Consider the following 13262-nt stretch of genomic DNA (forward strand, 5'->3'; position numbering starts at 1 on the left):
ATCTTTATCTTTATCTTTATCTTTATCTTTATCTTTATCTTTATCTTTATCTTTATCTTTATCTTTATCTTTATCTTTATCTTCATCTTCATCTTTATCTTTATCTATATCTTTATCTTTATCTTTATCTTTATCTTTATCTTTATCTTTATCTTTGTTTTTGTTTATATTCTTGTCTTTGCATTAGTCTTTCCCGCCCAATTGGCGTTTAACGCAGCCATTCGTTTTTTATACCTGCCATATACTACCTTTATCGTGGCGTTAAGTATTTATCGCAAACACCTCAGAGCTATAATAATAAGACTCGCTTCAATAATTTGAGTTTAACTTTTTAAACAGGTGGCCACCATCTTCAAGCACCTCAAAAATATTTTAATTGTGTTTCTTTAAGCTCTTTCTGTTCACGCTTACTGTATAATATTTTATGCATAAGACTTCTGTAAAATTTAACTAAATTTGACTTTTGAAACAGGTGGCAAGCCTCTTACATGTGGCTGAAAAATACAGTTTATTCAAAACCATTTCTTTTGATACCCATATTTGGATAATTCATTTAACTTAATAAATAATTTGAATTTGATTTTCGTATATATTCCAACCCTTTAAAAAACGAAAACCATATTGAACATTTACAGGTCAAGCCCTTTCATGTGACACCTTATTTTTGAAAATCGAACGAACGATACAGATTTTAGACTTGATGTTAAATATTTAACGCAACCCTCATGGCAGAGAAATTTTGAATTCGATTTTCTAACATGTGGCAACTCCTTTCATGGAACTAAAGCTACAGTGACGAGCAAAACTGTAACATGGTGTAACACTTTTTAATTCACCCACCGCTATGTTTCCATGTTCTGACGACTTTCATCCTTTTGTTGTATATTCTTTTTGGTACATCCCTACTCCCTCTCTCATAACGATTTGAAGTCAATACAACAACAATAAAAAACCCAGCAGACAAAAATGTAAATTAAGACAAATGTTACAATTTTGCACTCACTCAGTTTTGCATTTTACAGTTATTTTTTACTTAGGTGGAAGTCAGATGACTTTTTTCTGTGTTGTAATTTATTGAAGAAGTAATCACCAGTAAATAATATAGTTAATCAGGAACCATAAATGTAAATAATAGATTTACTGTGGAAAGGCGGGACCGCAGGAAAGTGGCAAAAAATTGTGGAGTTTGCTACTTGAAAATATTTAGATTGATAAAAAATATAACCTAAAGTGTTCCCAAGGGCAAAGGAAGTCTATCAAAAAATATTACGGTCCAATATCTTGTGAACTTAGCAGCAAGTAGCGATGCAGCCACTATTACAGAAGCGCTTAAGGTATTAAACTTTAATGCAAATCAGTAGACAGCGAGGCGACGAATTGCCAAATTGGCGCAAAGGCATCTTAAATGAAGAAAAAAGCTAATTTGACCAAAATATATGTGCGAGAGTGGTAGCATTTTACTGTGTCGCCCGAGAAGCGAACCGTTGCCTATTGCGATATGTTAGGCCTTTCAGGATGCAATAAAAAACATATTTTTAATTTTCAATTGAAGGTTATTTGGTCTGACAAGACTCAATTCATTGCTTTCAATCAGATGGCCGGGAATGGTATTGGATTAAAGACCCAAATTAAGCGTATGCGCAACATGTGAGGCAAACTGTGAATCAGAATGGTCGGTCAATAATAGTTTGGGGTTGTATTTAAACAATTTTGTCGGTCCGTTAGTACGCATTATGCGTAAGGAACAGTATCTGTTCATATTTCAACAAAATTTGCAAGATGTAGTCGAAAAATGAGAGTTTCTGCTGAAAAATCACCCAAAACATACTGCATATGTTCGCAAAGACGGGATACAAAATAAAAAATTTGCTAATGTGATACGACCTCCACAATCCGCGGACATAAATCTAACCGAGAATTTGCGAAATCAACTAGAAGCACAGCTTATTAAGTATCCAAGACCGTATAATCGAGTACATGAGCTGTGAAAGCAAACTAAGGATATATAGAGGATATACCTCCAGAAGTTTTACAGAGATAAAAATAAGGTATGCCAAATCGCACCCAGAAACTAAAACAAGCAAAAGGGTACTGAACATTGTGTTAGTAGTTCTTTTTTCTCGTTAAAATTGTTAAAAGGTTCTTAAAAATATATGAGTGCAAAACTGTAACATCTGCCTTAATTTACATATTTGTCTGCTGGTTTTATTGTTGTTGGATTGACTTCAAATCATTATGAGAGAGGAAACACAGGTGTACCAATATTAATATACAACAAAAGTATGAAAGTCGTTAGAACTTGGAAAGATAGCGATGACTGAAGGAAAAAGTGTTACACCATGTTACAGTTTTGCCCGTCACTGTAAGTTGCACACCCGAAGGACAAGGCCTTTTATGTGACACCCCATTTTTGAAAATCGAACGAACGATGCAGATTTTAGACTTGGTGTTAAATATTTAACGCAACCCTCTGCGGCAGAGAAATTTTGAATTCGTTTATTTAACATGTGGCCACTCCTTTCATAGAACTAAAGCTATTTTGCACACCCGAAGGACAAGGCCTTTCATGTGAACCCTCATTTTTGAAAAGCGAACGAACGATACAGATTTTATGACTTGGTGTTAAATATTTAACTCAATCATCTCCGAACTCGATTAAGAAGTTTCACTTCAAAAATTATCTTTGCTAATGTTATTATAATGATGAAGAGGAAAATTTCGTTAGCTGCTCTTTATGTCAATTATCATGTATAGACTCTCCAGAGCTCCTGCTTTTAGAAGTCTTAGACTGACCAATCTTTCAGATTTTTTTGGATGAGAAAAAAAACTTTTTTTTAAATTTCCAGAAAACAAATAGTGGCATAAATCTCAATAACATTGTTGATATAAAAAATTCTTGGATCGCAATAATAACCAAAAATAGGTATCTTATTGTAATCATTATTATTCTAACTGCTAGCCGAAGGCTATGTGCTACAAAATATAAAATATATTCTGTTTACATATCTTTAATAGATCAAGGAGTCGTTCTCACACACGATACAGAACAGTTTATTATTGGTCAAAAAGTATGGGTTGGCGGCATACGTCCCGGTCAGATAGCCTACATTGGCGAGACACATTTCGCACCCGGAGAATGGGCTGGTATCGTACTGGATGAACCAAATGGTAAGCATACAGTTACTTATACATACATCCCACGAACTTTAATCCGTTTTTTTTATTGTTTTACAGGCAAAAACGATGGCTGCGTCGCTGGTAAACGTTACTTTCAGTGTGAACCAAAGCGTGGTATTTTCTCACGCCTCACGCGTCTAACTTTGGCGCCGCTTTCCGGCGCACAAACGCCCACTTCTCCGCTATCCAAAATGTCGCCAGATCGTTCACGCACAGTGTCACCAACTGCCAGCGTGCGGAGCTCGTTCCTACGGAGTCCTAGCAGTAAGTCTGATACTGTGAAATAACTCATTTATACAGATAATAGCAAGGACCGAGAACGTGTTCCAGTTTTGGTTTACTTCTGCATAAAGAACAAAATGCGAACAAAACGAAACGCTCTCAAAAAGAATATAATAAGAACGAAACTTCCCGAAAGTTTCAAATGAGAACGGATGTATCGAGAACGTTTTCAAGGAGGATCAAATAAGAACAAAAGTCTCGGGAACGATTTGCTGTAAAACCAAACGAGAGCAAAAGTTTTGAGAACTTAACGTTAAGAATGATTGGTTGGGATGTAAAATCGTTTCAGTGAGAACCACGATTGTTAATTCTATGCCCGACGAAAGCCTGTAACATTTCAACTTCCAGATCGTTTTATCAATAGGATGAACTGTTCTTTTATGGAACAATTTTTAATGTTTTGGGCAAGAAAAGTTCGTATCTTAAGTCTTTCGTTGACTTCATTTTAATAATTATCTTTTAGTTTTTTTTTATTAATTTTAATATTCAAACATTTCAAACTAATGAACGCTATGTGAAAAAATTTGTTCTTGCTTCCATTCTTCGCGAATAGTTCAGAGAAGATTTATTCCCCTCTCGTTCTCGGTCACAAAGTTCCTGAGACGTTAGTTCCCAAATTGTTCTTCGATAGAAAGTTCCTTAGTCTTTTGTTCCCTTTTAGTTCTTTTCCAAAACGTTCCGGAAACGTTAGTTCCCAGTTCCCTGAATAATACATTTTGAAATAAATATTTTTTAACTTATAATTTTATTTCGTTTCGTAAACAGAAAATGGATTGACAGTAGGTGATCGCATTATTGTGTCATCTGGTTTTGGCAGCCGTCCTGGTATTTTACGTTATTTGGGCGAAACACAGTTTGCTTCGGGCAATTGGTGTGGCGTGGAATTAGATGAACCTTCGGGTAAAAACGATGGCTCTGTGGATGGTGTAAGGTTCGTGAGATTTTCTGTAAAGTTATTTTGTGCTCATAACACTCATGTACCTAATTAAAAAATCATAAAGTGATTCGGATGTGGTAAACGTAATTTTTATTCAAATTTTTTTATATCCAACTGCGATAAATACGTTTTTTTGGGGTTTGTAACTACGCCAAAATGCTTTGAATTGTCGGAAACTTATAACTTTTTCTGGAATCCCACAAAAATATTTCAACCGGGTTTTGGGTGTTAAAACACCCCCGTGGCTCTGCCACTGACTGACACGTAGTTTAACACCCACCACCCCCCTGCCGCTCAGCCGCTCATTTCGTGGCCTGGACCTAAGAAATGTAAAGAGAACATAATGGATATTCTCTTTACAATAACGCACGCTTAGTTACAGGATGTAGCGAGAATTAAAGCATACTTGGAACATTTACGATACTTTCGAAGAGCATTTCTGTTAAAAAACCCATGCATCGTCTGTAAAAATATTCCTTTTTGCCCACAGACCATTTGTGCTCATATTCAAATTATTCTTTTAGTTCAGCCACCCACCGACGGAGCGCCCATCCGTACATATCAACATATCAAATTGCTGTTGATAGAGAGAGAGAATCTCTCTACGGGTAACGACAACATAAACGGTCCTGCGGTGGTGTGTTTTAGTTAACACAAACTACTGATAGCCACCTTCGTTAAGGAATCCAAAGGAGGATATTTTGTCACTAGACACGAATAAAGGCGCGCTTGTTTATGGCCCTATTTTGTATGGCGACTAATAGCCGATGGCCAACCGTATACTAAAATTCGCATTACGTATGGCAACTGGCTACTGACCGTCAGCTACTGAGTCTAGTAGCACAATTTTCAGTTTACCGTTTATGACGATTTTGTTTTTTGTTTACATAAATTGTTGAACACATTGGAGCAAAGTTGCCAATTACTTCGAAATGTACATGTTAAAAAGCAACTAGACACCGGTTGCTATACATAATAGGGCTATTATACGTGGCCAAGGACTCTCACCTCAGCATAATTCCCAAAAACTCTTTGGGGAATTTACATACATACACATATGCATATTCGTGTCTAATGACGATATGTATATTAATACTGCAGGAATTTAAGTTGAGGCAATGAAATCGGCTGAAATTACTGTCAGAAACAAAAAAAAATGTCATTGCATATTTTTGCATATATTGGAAGGATAAAGGATTAAAGCTATCTCTTCAATTCCGGTCTTAAAAAGAAAAAATATAAAAAAAATATGTAAATATGTAAATGTTTTTTTCTTTTAAACGATACTGAACTCACTATCGTGCAAGAACGCACGTTTATTTAATACTGGCTACGTGGTATTTCAAACAGATACGCGAAGCAAAATTGGAATCGAGCTGACGATATCGCACAAACGATCAAACAGTTTTTGGTTTTCATGAAGCAAGACAATCGGCAAGATGATATCGTCAGACGATTATCGTCATACGTGATTTATGCCCTGATTAGTCGGCTATATGTATCGAAATGGAAGGAGAATATAAGATTCTATTTCGTTCAAATGATATAGATAAAGGCCGTTAATTTATTTGTTTTGGGTCACAGTAAAAAAGTAAGAAGGTATATTTCTTTAAACAATTTTCGATTTTTATTGTCGAACTCAACTGGTTTATTGATTTATTACTTGACAAGCAAAAAATCATTTCTGCTCTCTTTTCCCTTTGTTTAGTATAGGAATGTTTTTCAGTAAAATGTAGTAGAATCTGATAAAAAAATAGTAACTGAATACGTCAAGAGACCAGAAATAATGGCAATGATATCTATAAATATAAAGATATAAGATACATATATATCAAGAACATAAATCGATAACATAACATAAAAATAATTCTTATTATAAAGCTCGTGTGTTGCTTAGCACATCTGCCATTTTACCGTCATGCATATGTACGCTATCAATCGAAAGTAAGGGCTGGTTTCTCCAACTCAACTTAACTTAGTTTAGCCATTTTTCGGACTTAAGTCAAAAGTTGGCCTAATTTTTACACAGCTTATTCATGACTAAGTCTAAAAAATTGGCTAAACTAAGCTAAGTCGAGTTGTAGAGACCAGCCCTAAGTGCATGGTGCCTTTTGTTAATATGTGCAATGTTTTTCAAGCTAAAATTTTTTTGTTATTTTTTTATAAAAATATGGTTCTTGCTTTAATCAAAACCATACAAGTCAAACTTTATACAGAACTTAGAAAAATTCAAAGAATTTTTGTCTAAATTTTGTCTAAATTTTGACCTTTTTAATCTGAATTTTTAGAACAATTTTGAGTACGCAGATATATCGGTTTTTTAGTTCTAGTGAAACAAGATCAAGTTTTAAGCGTCTAAAAGATCGCGTTGAATTTTTCTAAGTTCTGTATACAGTTTGAAAATTTGACTTACATATGTGGTTTTAATTAGAGCCTGAATCATATTTAAAAAAAAAAATTAACTTGAAAAACATTGCAAATATTAAAAAAACACCATGCACTCACTTTTGATTGCCAGTGTACATCCTTTAATATTAACATAATAAACATATACATACCCTTTCCCACTACAGCTATTTCGAATGCAAACCAAAATATGGAGTATTTGTTCCGATCGCCAAAGTCTCACTGTCACCTTCGTCGAAGAAATCGCGACTTTCCAGAACGGGCTCCCGAGAATCTCTAACTTCCATTGGCACAATGAACAGCATTGCCACAACGAATACATCACGCTTGCGCATGAGTGCACAGGTATAAAATTCAAATTGTTTGGATGAACATCAGTTGGCGTTTATCAACCAATTAATATCCACAGCATTCACAAGCTGAAAGCTAATTTATTGACAAAGTTCCCAAACAGCAAACAATAATGAGTTTAAAATTATTTTCTAGTTTTAAAATTTAAATTTCCACACACAACTAATCCTATAAATTAACAATAACCAAATTATGAATTATTCTTTCATGCAGCGCAAACCTTTGTCAATCAAGCCGATCGTTGCCACACCAAAATCTCAATATTCCATGCAGGTACGCCAAATTCATTTTACATAAGCGGATTTTTAAAATCGGGAAATTTATTCAAAAACATTCCTGTGTACATATAGATGAAAGTACATACAGTTACGGTCAAAATAACAGCATCATTTTGAATCTTGATTCTATTATTTAGATTGTAACTGTGTATACATATTAAATGTTTCCTATATTATTTTGCATTAGATTTGTACGTTGAAACTGAATTGGTCTACATTTGTGAACATAAATTGACAAGGGATATTCACACAATCAAATATACTCGTATTGAATGTGTCTGTAGCGCGTTTTTTTAAGTAAAATATCGCGTTTAAACATCAGTACAACTTTGTATGGACACAAAGACGAAGGAAGTTAATGCCCAATTTTTTACTCTTAGGGCCCTTAACTTATCAATTATAAAGTATAGTTAAATCATTAGTTAAACATAACTACAGAAAATTCCATAGAAATTATTTAACTATACTTTAAAATAGATAAGTTTGCGGTCCTTGCTTAATTTTCCCTTTGTTTGTGTGAATATCCTCACTACACTAATTTTCACACCGTTATTTTTCCCACACCCCTTGGAAATTATTTACATATTTATTTCTTTTTGGTATTTTCCGAATGTGTTGTTTTTATTATTATTTTTGATTGGCATTATTTTCTGTTTCAGTTTATTGATATTTACGTTTTATCAACTAAAATCTAGTTTTAAGCTGTGCTAAGTACTTACTAACAAAAAACCAATGTAATTAAAATTAAAATTATTATTTTTTTATGAAAAAATAAAACAAATCCTATCTATCGCTACGCACGCTACTTTTGGTTTTGTCGTAATTCACTATTATTTGTTTTTGAAAAATTGAACTTTGGTTTTGAGTGCTGCTTCATGAAAATTTTTGGTCATCATTTAAAAATTGCATGCATTGTTGGCACCCTCCCTGCTTAGTTCAACACTGTCCAACTTGGCACCTTGCGTTACCTGTTTCACTACATTATTGTTGAAATACTTATGCAATAGTTTCTTATTGGCAACTACGTGGATGTATTAGTAAGTATTTTAACGGTATTAATGGCTCTTAGAATGGTAATGGTTTTATGCAATTGACTCTTTATTGGCTTATTTTGGTTTCGATTGATTTGTTGTACAGGCTTCCAGTTAATCACTTAAAAAAAAATCAAAAATCGCATTGCATATGCAAAAGCATATACACATGTACACACACTTGAACCTCGTTCTGCACGATTCACTCGTTTAAAAGAATTTTAAATAATATGAGTTTAAACAAGTAAGAAAGTCTAAGTTCGAGCGGAGCCGAACATTAAATACCCGGCGCAAGTATTAAATATATGTTTTTCACCTTTCCGAAAGCTACCGCTATATGGTAAGCCGGGGTGTATCAATTTTGAGAAAATTAGCGTCCTTAAACTTCGAAATATTGAAGTTTCAAGCATTTCTGAAATCTACCGTTATATGAAAAGCGGCCGTAATTTTAGTCCGATTTCAATAATTTTCAACGTTTTGCTTTTATGTGGCAAGCACAATAACCACACCGAGTTTGGTACAAATTGGTAGAACGGTTACCGAGATACATATATGTGATCATAAGTGGGCGGCGCCACGCCCATTTTCCAAAATTTTATCATAATCGTATTACTTGGTAAAGAATTGTTGCAAGCATCAATTTTGAATAAATAAGCTTTAATATTTACTGATTTATCGAAGATTTTGTATTTCTCTAAATTACTGTTATATGGGATGTGGGCGTGGTTATTGTCCGATTTTAAAAATTTTCGGCCATTTGGTATGCTGTACCAAGGCCAACAACTGTCCAAAGTTTGGAAGAAATTGGTGCAGCGGTTACGAAGATATACACATGTAACCATAAGTAGGCGTGGCAACGCCCATTTTCCAAAAATTTATAATATTCTTATTTTTCGTCTAAAAATTATTGTAAATATCAATTTTGAGTGAATAACCTTCAGTAGTTGCTAAAATATAGCAGTTTTCGTATTTCTGAAAATTCCGTTATATGGGAAGTGGGCGTGGTTACAGCCCGATTTGGCCCATTTTCAATACCAACCTACCGTGGATAAATAGAAACCTACATACCAAATTCCGTTGAGATATCTCCATTTTTGCTCGAGTGTACATGGACGGACGGACAGACAGACATAGCTTAATCGACTTCTCTTTTCATTCTTAGCATTTATGTATACATTTGTCTATATCTATCTCGATTCGTTTTGGCTGTTACAAACAACCGTTATGTGAACAAAGTTAATATACCCTTGTGCACATGTGCGCTCGGGTATAAAAAGTGGTAATTCTACCAATGAAAATTTTTTTAATTTCTTAAACCGGACATACAAACCTTAATTTTATTTTTGTTTTCACTTAAAAAGCAAAAGGTGAAATATAGAAATATTTTTTTTTTTTAATACTGCCAACAGAAAAGTGTCTTTATTAGATTGATTTGAGTTTTTAACTTTTATTTTTATTCACCACATCACGGTATTTAATAGCATTGATTGTGTTTATACCATATAATCGATTCGAAAATCATACATACCGCGTAAATAACAAAATTGATCCAGTTCTGAAAGGGTACAAAATTGTAGAATAGACTGCTTACCAGTGATAAAACATTTATTTACTTATATGTATATTTATTAGAAAAATAATTTGATTTCAAGAAATTTTACAACGCTATCTCAAAACTCGATGCTCTCCCAATCTGACAACACTGCGTACTTCTCCCAGCCGATACTGGAGGATGATCAAGAGCTCCAATTTTTCTTCCGTGTCCTTTGTTTCTACTCATCTTCCACCAACCTTTAAATAGTTTGATCCCGGAAAAAAAAACTCCTTGCTACTCTTAGTTGATCTCCTGTTAATCGAGAACAGTATTTTTGTAAAAATATGAGTTGATTTTTGATCAATTAATTTTTGCATATTTAATTCATATGTGTATATCAGAGCTGTGAAAAATTGCAATCGAAAAATATACTTTATATTGCAACCTGTTATGATTGGAATCAAAAATGATTGCTTTTACTTTGATTATAAAAATTAAAATTTACAGTCATATAGGAGATAGTATACCGAAATGATCAGAACGTCGAGCTGAGCGTATTTAGTCATGCCCGCCTATCTGTCTATCTGTGTGAACGCATACTAGTCCCTCAGCTTTCGAGATATTTGACTGAAATTTGGTAAGCTTGTGCCTTTTTATAAAGTATTAATCATTTGTCGGAACCGGCAAAATCGGAGCACTAGAACACATAGCCCCCATATAATTAATTTCTTAGATATATCTGAGGTTTTGCGTTTTAACTCCTTCATTTACATAGAAGGACTTTCGCACTGTTTTCACTTATGACGCAGTCAAAATGACATAGATCGGGTTATACTACACTATAACTTATATATCACATACAAGAGATTGTTCAGATATGGGCGTCTGACGAAATTCGCTCAGTTATTTGGTTCGGTCTACACTTGTACAAAGTAATCTTATAAGTAAGTGACCAGATATCTGTGGTTTGATTTTAGAATAAAAAGACATTACATTTTTTAAGACAGTTTTATTTAAAACAAAACAAAGACAAAAGAACTTGAAAAATTATCGCAAAAATGTATACACACAACATATACGGTGGCGAGAATGTAAATAGGGAAAAGACATTTTAGCAAATTTTTGGCTACTTTTCTTTGTTTAAAAAATATTTATTATTTTTTATGAAAATATAACTTACTATTTAAAAAAAAACATGTAAGTCAAAATTTCACACGTTGTAGAACTTCATAAAATTTCGACGAATTTTAACAAATGTTGATAAAAATTGTAAGCAGTTAATTCGACTTTTTAGAATTGTTTGCATGCAGTTTTGTAGTCCATTAAACTTTAGTATAAGTGAAGTTAGTTGAAGTAGCTACGACTTACCGCTGATTTTAAGACAGTTTTATTTAAAACAACTGTTGAAGTACACTCTAAAAAAGTTTTGTTTAAATTTGCGCATATTAAGATAGGTAACCAGTTTCCTCTCTTAATGAATGCAAATTTAAACATTGCTTGCTTACTTTTACTTATCATATGTGTGGCGTAGAACAAATTTCAAATTTGTTTTTTGAGTTTTAAACATTTATTGTTCACATTTTCACAGTTTACACATAAAATGTTTAAAATTTCCTCTAAATAATTTTCGTTTAAACTTACGCATATAAAGAGAGGTAACCAGTTTCCTCTCCTAGTGTGTGCAAAATTAAACAATGTCTGTTTACTTTTACATATCAAATTTGTCACGTAGCGCACACAAGGGGTGGGTTTTGGGGCTAAATTTATTATGATATAAGAAATTTTGAAAGAAAAAATTTTCTTTTCCATTTCTTGTGCGTCATTTTGTAAGAATTTTTCTTTTTTTCTTGAGAGCTCTTTAAAGTTTAACTGCGAATGAAAACATTGTCCTAAAAATATGCAATGCATACTCACTTACTGTTGCTTTTTACACTTTACAGCCTAAAAAAGTTTACCACTGATATGTACTTAATAAGCATTCGAAGATTTAATTTGCTAACTTCGAATTCGTTCCACCAAAATGAGCTACATGATAAAAATACAAGTTCAGTTAAATTTTCGTTATTCGAATTATTAAAAAATGAAAAACCAGAAATCGACGAAAATTAAAAAACAAGTGTAAAAAGTTCGTGAAATTATCTAATTTATTTATATCAAAATTCTTTTGTAAAATTTTGTATTACTTTTGAAAGTTGAGTGCATCTTTAACCGTTAATTTTTTCATGATTTAATGATCGGATCTAAACCAAATTACGAGACGACCCTTAAGGTACCATCTTTCCGGTAAAAAAAATAATTATTGGAATCGGTTCACGCGGTGCAAAGTTATGCGGTGGAATAAATAAAAGAAGTAAAAATACTCCGAAGAATTGATAACCCCCCCTTTTTTGAAGCCGGTTAAAAATGTCTGAGTTCTTTGTAAATTTTATGTAAATAAAATGCAATTGATGATACTTTAAAAAGTTTATTTATTTATTTCATACTGTAAATAAAACTTTCATAAATGTATTTTAAAGACCGAATTTTCAGTATTTGCTGATGATATATATTTATAAGTATAAACCCTTTCCCCCCAAAAATATATTCCTGCGTGCGCCCCTGGCACTTAGTATTTATTATTTGTAAAAAATAGATTTTTACTTTCAAAATGTTTGTAATTTTAAACATTTCATGTGTATATTTTAAACAACTCATGTTCAAAATCAAATCTTGAACATCTTGTGCGTATACTTGAACAGATTCTGGTTGAAAAATAAACACTTTTCAGTAGTAGTTTTACATGCACTTTTTAGAGTGTACCTAAGACTTACCGCTGATTTTTGGCAATTTTTTGTTCGCGCATTTTCTTTTATACAAAGTATGTTCAACAATTTTTTTGTATGGAGAAAGTGAGCAACACCTTCGACAAAAAAGATTTGACAAAAATCCACGGTAAGTCCTAGCTACATAAAATTTGCACATTGAAATGAATGGGCTACAGAACTGCATAAGTACTGAGAATGTTTTTAAGAAATCTATTTAAGCTCAAAATTTTCATGAAGCTTTGCCGAATTTCGCTAATTTTTGTACAATGTTTGAATTTTTGACTTACATTGTCTTTGTTAGATAACGATCTACAGTTTCTTAAAAAAATAATAAAGATTAAATAAGCGAAAGGGGAATAGCCAAAGAATGCTAAAATGTCTCTTCCTTATTTTTATTTTCGCCACTGTGTCTAGCTTATATTTTTCATATCCATGATTTTTTTGAGGGAATTAGTATTATTT

General features: G+C 33.0%; 1 protein-coding gene across 2 annotated transcripts in view; it reads left to right on the forward strand.

Annotated features, from left to right (window-relative positions):
- Nucleotides 1-13262, forward strand: part of LOC108361336 (restin homolog) — a 135340-nt gene that overhangs the window by 108168 nt on the left and 13910 nt on the right. The window contains exons 5-9 of one of the 2 annotated variants that reach the window (XM_017613932.1): nucleotides 3016-3168; nucleotides 3235-3441; nucleotides 4225-4390; nucleotides 6970-7147; nucleotides 7367-7426. In XM_017613932.1, the coding sequence (XP_017469421.1) occupies nucleotides 3016-3168; nucleotides 3235-3441; nucleotides 4225-4390; nucleotides 6970-7147; nucleotides 7367-7426 (764 nt within the window). Of the gene's footprint in view, nucleotides 1-3015; nucleotides 3169-3234; nucleotides 3442-4224; nucleotides 4391-6969; nucleotides 7427-13262 lie in introns of those variants that run through there. The other variant, XM_017613933.1, reaches the window with a different exon arrangement.

The sequence above is a fragment of the Rhagoletis zephyria genome, unplaced genomic scaffold (assembly GCF_001687245.7).
Source record: "Rhagoletis zephyria isolate East Lansing unplaced genomic scaffold, Rhagoletis_zephyria_1.1 Rzeph_scaffold_00737, whole genome shotgun sequence".
In the NCBI taxonomy this organism is placed as follows: Eukaryota; Metazoa; Arthropoda; class Insecta; order Diptera; family Tephritidae; genus Rhagoletis; species Rhagoletis zephyria.